General features: G+C 41.9%; 1 protein-coding gene across 1 annotated transcript; it reads right to left on the reverse strand.

Annotated features, from left to right (window-relative positions):
• Positions 1-540: 540 nt before the first annotated feature.
• On the reverse strand, positions 541-4969 carry LOC147866398 (E3 ubiquitin-protein ligase At1g12760-like). Its single transcript, XM_087316839.1, has 5 exons — positions 4296-4969; positions 3566-3679; positions 3149-3281; positions 1353-1523; positions 541-903 (listed from the first exon to the last, which is right to left on the reverse strand). Exons 1-5 carry the CDS (start codon positions 4967-4969, stop codon positions 730-732), a joined length of 1266 nt encoding a protein of 421 aa, XP_087172965.1. The 3' UTR covers positions 541-729.
• Positions 4970-15499: the final 10530 nt, after the last annotated feature.

Genomic DNA, 15499 nt, shown 5'->3' on the forward strand with positions numbered 1-15499 from the left:
TGCATCTCCTCTCTTCTACATTCCCTCTCCCCCACTTTGTCAATGGTCATCAAGCTTCTCATCCATGGCTTAGGGCTACCAAATAGCTGACCACCTTGGAGAATGGGGGAAACGGGCAATGGAGTGTTATAATACAAATCCATTGAAGTGTTATAATACAAATACAAGGTACAGCGCAATTACTAACACCAACGTTTCGTAATCAAGAAAAATGATGCACCAGCATTTGCCATCACCAACATTTTGTATGCCAAAACACAAGTTGAACCAAAAATACTTGTGTTTGTAAGAGAGCAATCTGGTCCTCGCAGGAAGCACTGAAGTCCAAATTGGATCAGACTAAGCAAGCATATATTCTTAGATCTAAATTCACAATGACAGATATGGGATTATTGCACTTCTTTCTACGCGCGAGGCGTATTCAAGGGACAAGGAAATATTTGCAACTTACACTGAAAATGATAAAAGAGGGGTAAAACATATTCACACCATACATATATGCCCACTAGAAAACGATGATGATCATCATGCATCATTGCAGATAGAAAATGTGATTTTATACAGGCGATATGTACACTTTCCCCTTTACATTTTATTTTGGATGTGTTTTTCTTTACTCTGATATAGTGATCATATTTTATCACTTAAAAGGCATTCGCTGGATGTGATTTGATTGGACTCTCTTTATTTCTCTGATAATAGTGTGGGTTCTCCTTTAATTTTTATAATCTATACATCCTCTCTCATTGGAGAACTACTCTTGGAAACATTGTACTTGCAAAGAGGGCATGTGGAATTCATCTTGAGCCATTGATCAACACAAGCACAGTGAAAATGATGGCCACATGGGAGCCCCCGGAGTTCAACGCCATCTTCATATGATAAAAGACAAATGCAACATTCCTGCAAGAAGTATTGTATATGTTAAATTAGAACTTATACCTCTATAAGAACTAAACCAGAAATCAACACGGCTTGGTTTGTTAAGAGACAATCGCAACACTATGCATATCCCTCTACCAAATCAAACATGGTGTAGAACATTTCATGTTATACCACGTATCAAACATACATAGACACAATAATCACACTGATATGTTTACTGATTTGTCCCACTATCATCGCATTAGTGTATCTACCAATTGTGATAATCTTTCACAATGGCTCTACTCACAAACCTCAAACTCTATATTATGTGATCAAGAATAAATTACTTTTTTCCTTTAAATTGCTAATGGGCATAATTTAAAATTGTCTTAAAGCTAGAAAGGGGGCCTTCCATATATCATCAAAATGTGATAGCCATTGTTCGAAATTTTAACAAAAAGTAAATCAAGAGAATGAGGTCTTACTGCATCTTCAGTGGACAGGGCTCGCTCTACAATTGCTCCTCCGGAAGCAGTAGAAACAATCATCATAACACCATTTGATGGAACAACCAAATCTCCACCTGTCTTTGTAACGCTTTCACATCGAAATTTGTATTTTGGCAATACACTAATTTCTTCTTCCGATGCACCTTTCTGTAAAGAACAAAACCTCCAAGTTGAACTATTTATTCCTTCATTGGAAATTTGCCAAAGACTATTGAGTTAATCACACAAATTTTTTTCTTGACTACGTTAGAAGATTGACCACAAGCCATTCGCTGTTTTTGACAGAATGACGCTTAACTTTCAAGTGGGACAAAACTTCCCATAAGGAAAATATCAAGAAATTCAGATATTTTTTCTGTGTAAATGGGTTTTTCTGCTGAAACCCAAAAGGATTTGTTATGCTTAGTCTCTCCAGACGATTGTAAGTATATACACATGCTTCTATTTTGCTAGGCACCTATTTTTTATGATTTTGACAGGGGTTCTAGCATTATTTCCTTCAACAAGGTTTTTTTGGCACAAGACATGGTGGCCACTAGTTCATCATGTCTTTTGTTTTCTTTGCTTTACTTTGCTAGTTAAGAGTTTATTGCATAATAGGGTAAAAACTTTTAAGGCCTTTCTTCTATTTGTATTCTTCTTTTAGATTCAAAAAGAGGGTTGTATCTTTAAAACTGTGCTAAAAAATACAAATGTAGAGAGGGTGTGTAATCCAGTGTTGGGAGGGAAGAAAAGTACTCCTAGCCTTTTTGCATTTCTCAATTACATATTAAGTGATATAAAAAACTTATTATTACCTGATGGGCAAATGCGCAAATGTGAACATAATCGCACTCGATAACATGCAATGGATTTTACATCCATTTATTAGCTCATGGACACCTGCCTAAACAGCCACTATAAGGCTATGGTTGGGAGCTACAACTAGGGCCAATCAGTATTATTATAGCCTATTATGCTCTCTATCTCTCTCACTTCTTGGTTCATACCAATTACATATAGATGCTCATTACACACTCCAGTAGCAAGGGCATGCATACTGTAATCAGTTGGTTGGATGGAGAGTCCATCTAGCCGGTTTCACAAAACATTTTCGTCGTTACTTGTTAATTGAGTTTAATTATCCTTAGATGTATGGGGCCCACAGAAATGAGAGTGTGAACATTATTATTGCATCTCATTACGGCATTTTTGCTCTGTCCTTGTCTCTCTTAAGATTTGACATAGTGGTATGGAGCTCTTTCATCAATTTCATGCCTCAAGATATGTTGTCAATGCAATTGACATGAGATTATCTGAAAAGCCATTTGAAAAGTCACTTGTTATCTCAAAGATCTTTCTAAATGCTGAACGCCATCCAAAACTCTCCATTTTAATCCAAAAGAGCTACCACACGAATGTTCGAAACTTTCAATGAGAAAGAATTAAAATCTTATCTGTGAAATTCCATTGTCATAGTTTTCCTTTTTATAAACTTCTCATTTCTTCTATGCTGTCTTTGGTTGAAAGCTACAGCACATGTTTGAAACATCAGATGAGAAAGAATTAAAATCTTATCTATGAAATCCCAGTCTCATAATTTCCTTTTTCTAAACTTCTTTCTTCTACACTGTCTTCAGTTGCCATAAGCAACTGACAGCAACACAATACAAATTAGTATATAATGCTGAATTCAACATCCATACTTTTACCAATTGAAATTATGCTTTTACCAATTGAGATTATGCTTTTTATCCGCTTGAAATTTATGAAAGAAGGAGAAATGGTCTTACCTGTTCAGCTACAGCATACATTATAGCAATGATACAAGGTAAACAGCAACAAACTGCCATACCAATTATACACACCAACAATATGCAAGAGACCACGAAGAAAACGTCAAATGTCAAAAACGCCACACACAGCCTGTACAAGCCATTGAGATAGTTGGTTATAGGAAAGATAAGCATACCGAATAAGGAAAAAAACACAACCAAAATACCATTAACTCATTGGATATTTATCTGGATAACCATACGTTTCCAAAATTACCAGAATGCTTGTGTAGTACAAAACATTCATTACTACAAAGGGGTTTTCCGTAGCTAGGGGTATTCTGGTACAATATCCAAGAAGTTGAGGGGGTTTTCAATTTTTGCCCAGAAAAATAATAGATATATTCTGTGTTTAGTGGTTCACAATTAGCTTACCAAAACAAGAGAGGTGCACTCTCAGATTGGCTTCCTGTGGTCGTCCAATAGAAACCAAGCACCCACCAAACAAAAGAGAATGATGTGTTCACTGATTCAATTCGCTTAGCAATACTGTTACGCCATTCAACTTGTTATATGAGGATTAAATCTATGTAATGAAAAAAAAAGCTGCACAATTCTAGATTAAAAAATCTAGCTTATCAATAAAGAAAACATCATAATAATACAGAAATGGAAGAAACAATTAAAACTAATAATATTACGTTTATTATTTGGAAGGATAATGCATCCTACAGTTTTATAAAAGCATTGGCAAGATTCTGAGCTTCGTGTAGAGTTTGGGATCTCATATGGAGATGCATTACATCTTATATAGTAAACATGTTATCAAATGCATGATCACTATAGTTGCTTCTATTCTAGACAGCTTCCCTCTATTGGTACTACTTGTATAAAATTATCATAAATATGCTTTAGCTGGATTGTCAAGATTCCTAACTTATAGAGTTTTGCATTTCATGTGTAGACATATAATTTGTGAAAAAAATATGATATGGAGTTTCGCATCTTATTCGATGTATAATGTGTGCACAGTGAAATAATATACAACAAAGTTGAACAGTTACCACTCATATACAAATACTAGAGAGCCATTGTATCGCATGTTATGACAGTGAATAATTAAATGCATTAGCACTCATATATAAAGAGCTGATAGTCCTTGTACCTCACATGTTGCGAAAATGAATCATTGAATGCTTGTTCATGTCCGCCTCTATTATGATCACCTCCTGCTAATTCTTGCTCGAAGTAAGAAATCGAAGATTGCATGATATCGCCACTAGCTCTAATACTTGGACTAGTACTCTCCCTGATGCTAGGGCTAGGGCTAGGGCTTATATGCCAACCAATTCTTTGGTAAAGGCTCCTTTGGCCACGGCGAAACTCAAACCAAACACATGATATATGAACACCGCATTGTGTAATATAGCCCATTACCCATATCCTCAAAGGATTAATGGGGCTTTCTTTCATGCTTAGAATGAGCACAGACATGCCTATGAGAATGAATGAGAAGTTCCATAAAAGGTCTAGAATTACGACTGGCCTCGAATGCACCCATTCATTTTGTTGTTCTTCGATTTGCTCGGCTGCGGTTTCTCTTACCATAACAGAGGGCTCTCGCATTAATCTTCGATGACTTCTTCTTCTAAGAAATCTCAGAGCTCTAGAAAGCCTCCCTCTTCTAGTTACGGATGATGACGATGACGATGATAATTCTTCCGTTAATAAAGGGCCAGAGTCATTTGTTATCACGGATTCTTCTTTTCCTCCTCCTCCTCCTTCTTCTTCCATATTTGTCGAAGACGAAATGGCGTGTTCTTGTTCAGAGCTCCGCATAACTGTTAGAGTGAATCGGTTTCTTTGGCTTATATGGAAACCCTAATTATGTATTTGTTCACCTGAAAAGGAAACCCTAAATATGTAGCTATGTTTTGCTTATTTACCTAATATGGAAACCCTAAGTATGTATGTAGCTATGTTCCTTCTTGTTTGCCTGACATGGAAGATCTAACCCCAGCTATTGTGCAAGCCCTAATCTAATCCCAACCCTAACTGGCTAATACAAACCCCTGATTAGGTATGGAATCAGCTTTCTTTGATCGGATTTAAGAAATCCACTCGACATGGAGGCCCTAATTTAGCTATTGGCTCTGTTTCTTGAATCGAGCTGGGAAAGATTTTCACCTGATAGGGTATAACCCCTGACCCAAGCAAGTGTGGGAGCTAGCTGAGTTAGCTATATATCTTCTCAAAGAGAAAGTGCCTAGGTTTGGGTTCATCTGAGAACCCCTAAATTTGGCAATGGCTTCATTTGCTGCTTGCCTAGGGGGGGAGAAAACCTAACCCTAATTCACTGAAAATGGAAACTCTTGATTAGGGTTGGATGGCCGTGGACAGTGATCGGGATGGATGGCCGTGGACACACACCCACCCACCCACGAGAAGTTGGGTTCGTGTGGTACACAAAGCTTATGGGCACCATAGGGTCCATGAAAATGGCCGACACCAAACGCACGCATGAGAAGTTGGGTTCCTATGGTACATAAAGCTAGGCTTATGGACACCATGGGGTCCACGAACATGGCTGACACCACCACTTAACATATGTACATATAGTGATCGGGATGGGCATGGACACACACACACACACACACACACACACAAGAAGTTGGGTTCCTATGGTACAAAGCTTTATGGGCACCATGGGGTTCACGAAAATGGTTGGCACCACCACTTAACATACTTGGTCAAGGATTACATATGGAGACTTGTTCGTCTCATGTATGTTTTCTGGTCCTACGTTCCTTTTCTCTTGTCGCAAAGATCCCCCCATGGAACCAAAACAAAAATCCATTAATGATCTTCTCCACCCACGTGGGACGACTGCCTAATCAGATCCACGTCGTCGATGTGATGCAACAATTGGACCAGTTTCACTCGATTGTATAGAAAAGAAAGTTCATCCTCTTCAACGTGATTGACTAATTCTAGGATTCGTATTTCATTGTTATACCTAACTTTGATACTTTTTCATTTAAGTCATCCTCATGTTGCTTCACTGATTGACTTGACTTTTGTTTTGCTAGTGTGCTCGAATTTCCTCTATGACTAGTTCAATCTTTGAATGCATTGCTAAATCTTTTCTTTGGGGTATTTTTTTTAAAGTGATCAAAAGACTACCTCTTCATTTATGGCATTTGTTGAGTGACTCGTTGACATTTCAATTTGGTGTTTCCCATAAGTGTCGACAAAGTCTTACTCTAGGCCATTCATGATCTCCTACTAGTCGAATCAATTGTTGTGATCATCTTCCCCATCAATTCACAAAGACTCGTTGTGAGGTTATTTATTATTGATTAACCCAATATATTTCGTTGTGTAAACAATCAATCCATCACGAGAGTTTATGGACAATTCATATATCACATTATCAACCATTAGTTCAAATGGATTCAATTTGGGAGTTTTTTTGTTATTTATTGTTTATTTTGAGAATTATTTTGTAATGCAAACACATCTCTCGACTAGGTGAGACTTTAGGCGTAGCAAACCATTTGGATATTTGTAACCAACAATCAATTCATCACGATTAAGTTTAATGCTCTTAATTATTTGATCTCATCATTACTCAAGCTATTTTGTGATATAAAGCAAATCCTTAGTTGGTTGGGTGTTTGAATGTTAATTCAATGTATGTGGTTCCGTGATGATGTCACCATATGTATGTCCTAGAGTGTGGCAAATATAAGTCTCCTTTGGATTTGGTGTACAAATTGAAAAAACATATGTTTATGGCAACATTTAAAATGTTTTAGGTTATAAGATTTGAGGTATTTGGTTTTAGGTTGCACTTATATCATATTCAAATCTATTTCAAACCATATGATCTCTCTCTCTTGCTCCTCTCTCTCTCTCTCTCTCTATTTGTCATTATGCTTTTGCTATATGCACATGATGTAGTGCTTTTTGCAAATACTTTAGGAGATGCACAAAAGCTTATGAAGGCCATGTGATCTCTCTCTCTTTTCGTAAATAATGGCTTTCATTACAAAAGAAAAAAACACCACCATGACTAACTTACTACAAAGTATAGAACCCTTCTATTAAGGGATCTAAAGAATACTATGACACCAAACTCAATGCCACCCTACACACCAATTCAAATGGCGAGTATGATGATACGTGACCTTGCAGAGTTCTCTCTCTTCCTGGTTGAGATTTCGTGACTTCTCTAGCACTGTCAATTGCCACAAAAGAAGTCCTTTTAACTTTAGAACATATTTTCTCACCCCAACTTGCGAATAAAAATGAAGGCATTCCGCATATTCCAATGGAACCATAGCCCCCAATACCTCAAGAACTCAAAAATAATTTGAAAATGAGGCATTAGTTCATTGTTCTCCATATGTGCAAAAACCCAACTAAAGGAAGATAGACTTTACTCCTGTTAGAGACATCCACACTAAACTGATATACCTCCAAACCATCCTTGCCATCGGGCATGAAATAAATTGATGCCTACTATGTTCCAATTCCACCGAACAAAAGAAACACAACCCTTTAGTAATGTTTCTTTTTTTTAATGAATCCCCTAATGGTAAAGCTCCAACCGTAACTCTCCAAATAAATACCTTGGCTCATAACATTAATCGAGAACACCAACCTGCCTTGATCACATGAAACCACCAAGTAATGGGCTTATGAAAACCCCATATCTTTATAACCCTTTCTTCCAACCACTTATGTTTGTCAATAAACTTGTGATAAGCAACATTCGTTGAGATCATAGTCAATCTCTTATTTCCAACAAACCTCCAATCAAGCTCTTGAGATCGCCCATCTAAATTAGGAATTGGCTCATGCGAAGATAGTATTTGTTGCAACTTATCCCAAATAAAGTTATAACCTTTTGGAATACGAAATGTTTACCTTATTGTTCGAAAAGCCATTAATCTTCTTTGTGAAACCAACATAGCATCCTTAATTGTTACCAAACCCGATTAAATTGAAGGTTAAGAATTTGTTTACCTTCCCACCTCAACAACCTTGATGTTGCCAAAACCTCCATTTGTAATGAATTGGCACATCCCCTTTCTTGTATCTAGCCATCCAATTAAATTGAAGGTTAAGAATTTGTTTACCTTCCCACCTCAACAACCTTGTGTTGGAAGCAATGTCGTCAGTGCGGAAGATCAAGAAGCATTCGATTCCTGTTTATTCCCTGCGTATGACAGAATGTAGGTCGTTGCACAGAGAGAGAGAGAGAGAGAGGCACAAAAGATAACTCTTTGTATTGCATAAACAAGAATACAACAACCAACCTTACAAAAAGGTTACAAGGTCACTATATATAGTGACCGACTTAGGGCAACTACCCTTTATGCTAATTACATAAATGGCCAAAACGGGATAATGTGAATACGTCCATTATACACATGTATTCGACACTCCCCCGTAATGGGCGTATACATGGGTTATCTAAGATTACAGGTATAGACTTAGGTTCTCGGACATATCAGCTTTGTTCGAGTCGGCAGGGTCCGAAGGCAGAAGACCGAACTGGTCGGGTCGGAACAGTTGAAGCCGATCATTAAGGAACTGATGTTGGTTGTCGGGAACCATCCTGCTCTGTGTCCGGCTCTAACCGGACTGGTTTGTCGTTACGCCCATCTGATGCCGAAGAGACCGAAAGCGGTTTGCCGAAAGACATTTGGTCATTCCATCTGCGACATTGTCGGTTGTGGATATTTTATCTAGACCGATTTTCCCTGAAATGACGCAGTCCCGAACGAAGTGATATCGAACGTCGATATGTTTGGAGGCGTTGTGGTGAACCGGATTTTTCGACAAGGCAACAACACCTTGACTGTCGCTGTAGACAACTGGAGCCGAGTCATGGTCGACTTGTCGAAACGTGTGCGCCAGCCGACCGAGCCACAAAGCTTCTTTTGCTGCGTCGGACGCAGCTACATATTCTGCTTCGGTCGTTGAGGTCGCTGTGCACTCCTGAAGTTTCGACTTCCACGAGATTGCTCCATTGCCGAATTTGAAGCAGTATCCGGTTGTTGATTTCCGACTGTCTATACAGCCGGCAAAGTCCGAGTCGGTGTAACCGACTACGCTTGAGGTTCGGTTCGGACCGAAAAGAATGCCATGGTCTTTTGTGCCAGCCAGATATCTGAACACATGCTTGACTGCGTTCCAATGCGATCGGCCAGGGTTGTGCATAAATCTGCTAACGACTCCTACGGCATGAGAGATATCAGGCCGTGTCGCGACCATCAGGTACATAAGGGAGCCGACTGCCGGTGCATACGGTACCGACTTCATATCTTCCCCCTCCGGACCGGATGTCGGGCAGTCTCGCTGAGAGAGCCGAAGATTCATGGGGAGCGGGGTTGAAGCAGATTTGGCTGATTGCATGTTGAAGCGTTCCAAGACACGTCCGATATAGTCGGTCTGAGACAAAAAAAGATGTCGTTCATCGCGATGCCGACTAATCTTCATGCCGAGTATGTGTCGTGCCGGACCGAGGTCCTTCATGGCAAACTTCAACCGCAGTTGCCGAATGAGATCGGCAAGTTCGCCCGCGTGGCGTCCAGAAATTAGCATGTCGTCCACGTAAATGATGAGGAAGATGGGTGATCCATCTTGAGCTGTGTTGGTGAAGAGACAATGGTCCTCATCGCTTTTTGAGAAGCCGATCGATTGGATGAAGTCGTCGAACTTCTTGTACCATTGTCGCGGTGCCTGTTTGAGGCCGTATAGACTCTTCCTGAGTCGGCAGACTAGATGTTCTTGGCCAGTTGCCACGAAGCCTTTTGGCTGCTCCATATAAATTTCCTCCTCGAGATCACCATGGAGGAAGGCTGTTTTGACATCTAGCTGAATCAGCTCCAAGTTGTCGGCTGCCACTATGCCGAGTAGGAAACGAAGGGTTGTCATTTTCACCACTGGTGAAAAAATCTCGTCGAAGTCGACGCCATATTCTTGTCGGAAGCCCTTCGCAACTAATCTGGCCTTGTACTTTGGGGTGGTCGAATCAGACGTCTCTTTTAGTCGATAGACCCACTTGCAAGGAAGAGCACGTCGGTTCCTAGGTAATTCGACCAGATCCCAAGTCTTGTTTTCCCGAATGGAGTGCATTTCCGACTCCATCGCCAGATGCCAGGTGGCGGAATCGACAGATGTCGATGCTTCTTCGTAAGACGTCGGTTCGCCGGCGTCGGTGAAGAAAAGTCCAGGAGAATACCTCTCCGGAGGTTGCGACAGTCTCTCGGATCGTCGAGGCATGATTGGACTGGTCGCATCGGGTATCGAGGTCGGATGGTCCGAAACCGAATCATTCGGCTGTGCCGAGTCAGAGTTGTCTGAGTCGGTAGTGTAAGGTTCAGCTACCCGTGAAGCTGACCGTGTGTTGAGAGCGGGGCCTTCTTGAAGGGTCGGCACATCGGAAAATGTTACCCTTCGGACTTCGATCGGTTTTTCGACTGTTGGATTCATAGCCGACTCATTGAACACAACGTCCGAACTTCGAACGATTTGTCTGCGTTCGGGGTCCCAGAGTCGGTATCCCATTTCGCCGTCGGATCCATATCCAAGGAAAATGCATTTCCTGGACCGAGGTGCAAGTTTTCGGCGATCATCTTTCGGAATAAGGGCGTACGCCTCGCATCCGAAGATCCTCAGCTTGTCGTAATTCGGCTTACTGCCGATCCATAGTTCTTGAGGAATTTGAAGTCCTAGAGGTCTACTTGGCGACATATTGATTATGTGTGCTGCCGTGAGTAGAGCCTCTGCCCAGAAGCCATCCGATAGTCCGGAGTGTTGGAGCATGGAAACTATTCGTTCTTGGATTGTCCGATTCATGCGTTCGGCAATCCCGTTTTGCTCCGGACTGTGTGGTGCCGTAAATTCACGTCGAATGCCGCGTTGTCGGCAGAATTTGACGAATTCTTCGGATTTAAACTCTCCCCCATTGTCTGTCCGAAGGCATTTCAGCTTTCGGTCGGTTTGATTTTCTACCATAGCGAGCCAATCGGTGAAGATCGAGAAGACACGATCTTTAGTGCGAATTGGATAAGCCCACACCTTTCGAGTCGAATCGTCAATAAAGGTGACGAAGTAAGAGGCACCGCCTAGAGACTGATGCGGCATTGGGCCGCAGACGTCCGAGTGGACCAAATCGAGAGGTCTCGTTTCTCTTGGTGCTGATGTCGGGTGTGATGCGGCGGCTTGTTTGCCATACTGGCAATGCTCGCAGAATTGATGGTCCGAGAAGGAGAGTTTGGGGATGTATCCGGCTCTAGATAGGTGCGTGATGCCGGCCTTGCTGAGGTGTCCTAATCTTCGGTGCCATAGTGATGACACAGGAATATCCACCAAGAACAGGTTACCCTCTCTGAGCGTAACATGTAACGGATACAGTGAGTGTATCTTGGGTCCTCTAGCAAGCAGGAGGTTCCCCCTGTGGAGTGTCCACCCTCCCGAAGAAAAACCGGCACGAATGCCGTCTTCATCTAGTTGTCCGACTGAGATCAATGGCCTTGAGAGCTCGGGTACATGTCGGACATTGTGGAGTACAAGTGTAGAGCCACCTGCAAGGTTGAGCTCTACTGTGCCGATTCCGATGATGTCACAGTGTTGTGAGTTGCCGACCCGAACTGAGTCGGAGTGACGGATCGTATATTGCCGAAATTGGGACCGATGAGGAGTGACGTGAAATGACGCGCCCGAATCCAAGAGCCATGTGCTCGATTCTTCAGTCGTGAGCAGAACTTCTGAGCCGACTGGATTTTCGATTGATAGTATGTTCGGGTCGTCTGGTAGCACATCAGCTGAGAAGCTGACGTAATTGATCTCCTCATGCCGGCCACTCTTCTTGTTGTTCTTGTTCTTGAGTGCGCGGCAGTCGGCTTTGATGTGTCCGGGTTTCTTGCAATAGTTGCAGATTCGGTTATCCCGTGACTGGCTCCGTCTTCGCTGATTGTTCGGCGGCCGTGAGGAATCTCTTCCTCGTATGTTCGATCGGTCTGTCGAACCTTGTACTACGTAAGCGTCGTCTGTTGAGTCTTTGGCGAAAGACTTTCTCCGAGCTGCTTCGGTCAGGATTGCGCTCGTGACTTCGGAGTATTTAACAGCCGTGGTTGACGCGTTGCACACGGTTGTAACGAAAGTTTCCCATGATGAGGGAAGGCTGCTCATGAGTATCATTGCTCTGAGTTCATCCTCGATTGCCGTCCCCTGTGACGAGATTTGGGAGCTTGTGCTTTTGTACTCATTGAGGTGTGCTTGAACCGAATCGGATTCTTTCATCCGCAAGTTGTAGAGGCGCCGGATCAGAAACATCTTCGTTGCGGCGACCTTCTTTTCGTAAGTGTCCGACAGTGTTTTCCACAGTTCGAATGCTGTCGTACACGATTGCACCGTAAAGTATACCGATTCCGATAGGTGCATCCGAATCGTGGCGCGGACGATTCTGTCCAGCTTCTGCCACTCAGTTGGTTTGTATCCTTCTGGAGGTTCTTCATTTTCGATGGGGTCGATTTGCCCCTTGACTATGAGATAGTCCTGCATTTGTTCCTTCCAGAAGTTGAAGTTCGATCCATCGAACTTTCGTAGACTCATTTCTGACGAGCCTGATGTTGATGCCATCAAATTCGGTTTCGGTTGACGAAGCTCGGTTCGGAGTTGACTGTGAACCTTGTTGGAGTGCAGCCGGTTGGCTCACCCGATATCGTTCTAGTCGGATTTGAACCCGAGTCGGTTCGGCTTCGGAACTTGCTCGAATTGACTCCGGTAACTTGAGGGACAGAACCGACTGGTCTTCCCGAGTGTTGCCGAGTCGGAGTGAGCCCGGTTCGCTTCGGATATATGTGCCGAGTACCGATTATTGAAACCGATTATCTGGACCGATTCTGCTTCGGGTGGCTGCAGCGACGAGAGAGACAGATCCAACTGATCCTCTCGAATGTCGATCAGCCGGATGAAGCACGAATTGGGGTTGTTGTCTTGAGACCGATCTGCACCGAGTGGTTACAACGAGCAGCGTTTGGTGACCTCTTCGGATGCCGTTTAACCGAATGGAGCACGATCGTGTCAGTGATGCACAAGGGGATTTCACCTCGAGCGGTTACGATCACAAGGAACAGAGTGCAACCTGCTGGCTTACTCCAAGCAAAGATGATCTAACGCGATGAGATGCAAACCTGTTTTTCTTCTTCTTCTCTCTTCTTCGAATGACGCAGGAAACCGAATGCAGAGACGACGGCCGACAGCGGATTGAAGGACCGACTACTGTGCAGGCTCTGATACCAGATGTTGGAAGCAATGTCGTCAGTGCGGAAGATCAAGAAGCACTCGATTCCTGTTTATTCCCTGCGTATGACAGAATGTAGGTCGTTGCACAGAGAGAGAGAGAGAGAGAGAGAGAGAGAGAGAGAGAGAGAGGCACAAAAGAACTCTTTATTGCATAAACAAGAATACAACAACCAACCTTACAAAAAGGTTACAAGGTCACTATATATAGTGACCGACTTAGGGCAACTACCCTTTATGCTAATTACATAAATGGCCAAAACGGGATAATGTGAATACGTCCATTATACACATGTATTCGACACCTTGATGTTGCCAAAACCTCCATTAATAATGAATTGGCACATCCCCTTTCTTGTGGGGGATGCCATTCCACAAAATCCAACATACTTTGCCAATATGTCAACAAATGATTAACTATCATTGACCCTGTACATTTGACATCCCTGTCAAAATTAATTACATTCCACCAATTCGCTTCAACCTTCATGTTTCCAAGCTTTATTATGTTCTTCTCTATAAAGTATGCCATCATTTCTGTCCAAGGTTGTACACCTTCAAACATGAATCGAATGAAAGTAAATCGACGAGCCACCATATGCTCATATAGATTCAATATTTCTCTCTCTCTCTCTCTCTCTCTCTCTCTCTCTCTCTCTCTCTCGCTTTCCAATGAGCCATCATTATTGACATTCTATAGCTCATTGGAAAGCTCTTTCAGAGAGCTTTCTAAGCAATGTTCATTTACTAAATTCCGTTACCGTGGCAAGAAGTTATGAGCATTTTCGTCTACATCCATCTTTGCCCCACGGCTCCTCAAACGCAAGGTAGCTTTTGAAGCCCTAAATCAAGTGAAAGGTACATTTTCTATCTCCCTCTCTCTCTTCTCGTAGGGTTTGTTCCTACAATGACACACACTCGTAAGGCCGCCTCAAAGTTTAGGAGTATGATTGATAATGAACCGAAATCACCAACAAATGTTGATTCCAATGCAATAAACACAATGGAAAAAATGCTTATGAGGCGGGATGTAAGTGAGATGAAAAATGTATGTATAACGAAATCATGGGCCGATGTATGTGGTGGGGATGGGGTATCAAACTCATCTAATATGCATGTGATGCATCAAGAGAAGAATATAGAAAGCATAGATGCCCGAGAATTGAAAGAGCGTGAACGAAGATCAAAGAACATTGTTATTCGTGGGATTAAAGAGGAGAGTATGGAAACACCTGCTTCCCTTGGAAAGGCCATTGGCGAATTTTTTAGCATGCATTATGGGATGTCTAATGTGAATGTATATGGACCCACACCGAGTTGGGAAACATGGTGTTACTCACTCCGGAGAAAGGCCCATTGTATGCATAATGACGGATGATACAAAGCGGCGGATCATACTCGAAAATAGTTGGGTATACCTCAAAGGTACACAATGCTTTGTGAGTGAAGATCGTACTATCTCACAACAAAATGCCCTTCGTAAAGCATATGAAGAAAGATTGAAAAATAAGGTTAAGGATGTGCTTAAAGATGGAAATGTAGGCAAATAGGGACACGTGACCTATGAGACTAAACCACGTCTTTTACGACTATGTTTTTGGAATTGCAATGGATACCCATGGAATGCGGGATTTGGCATAGAGGAGTTCATCGATGACTCGGATATCACAATTCTTGTTGAAACATGGGAGCATGATACTCAAAGGATTCAAGGTTTAGGAAACTATAATGTACACTCTTTGATATGTGAGAAAAATTCAAGACAAAGAAGAGGACAAGGAGGGGTGACATGTTTAATTAAGAAGGAAATAGAGAAATAGGTGTCAATCGTAAAAAATGATGAACATAAATGCTACATATGGCTCAAAATAGAAACACCTAATGATTTGCCCACTTTTGTCGTTGGATGTTACATTCCTCATCAAGATTCTAACTTCTATGCTTGTTTGGATAAAGATCAACGTTTTGCAAATCTAGAAGATGATATTGCTTATTTCAAATCCAAAGGGGAAGTTATTGTCTTTGGTGACATGAACACTCGTACAAGAA

Source organism: Azolla caroliniana, unplaced genomic scaffold (assembly GCF_043228905.1).
Source record: "Azolla caroliniana isolate FFs.n. ecotype wild unplaced genomic scaffold, voAzoCaro1.0.p SCAF_3, whole genome shotgun sequence".
Taxonomy (NCBI): Eukaryota; Viridiplantae; Streptophyta; class Polypodiopsida; order Salviniales; family Salviniaceae; genus Azolla; species Azolla caroliniana.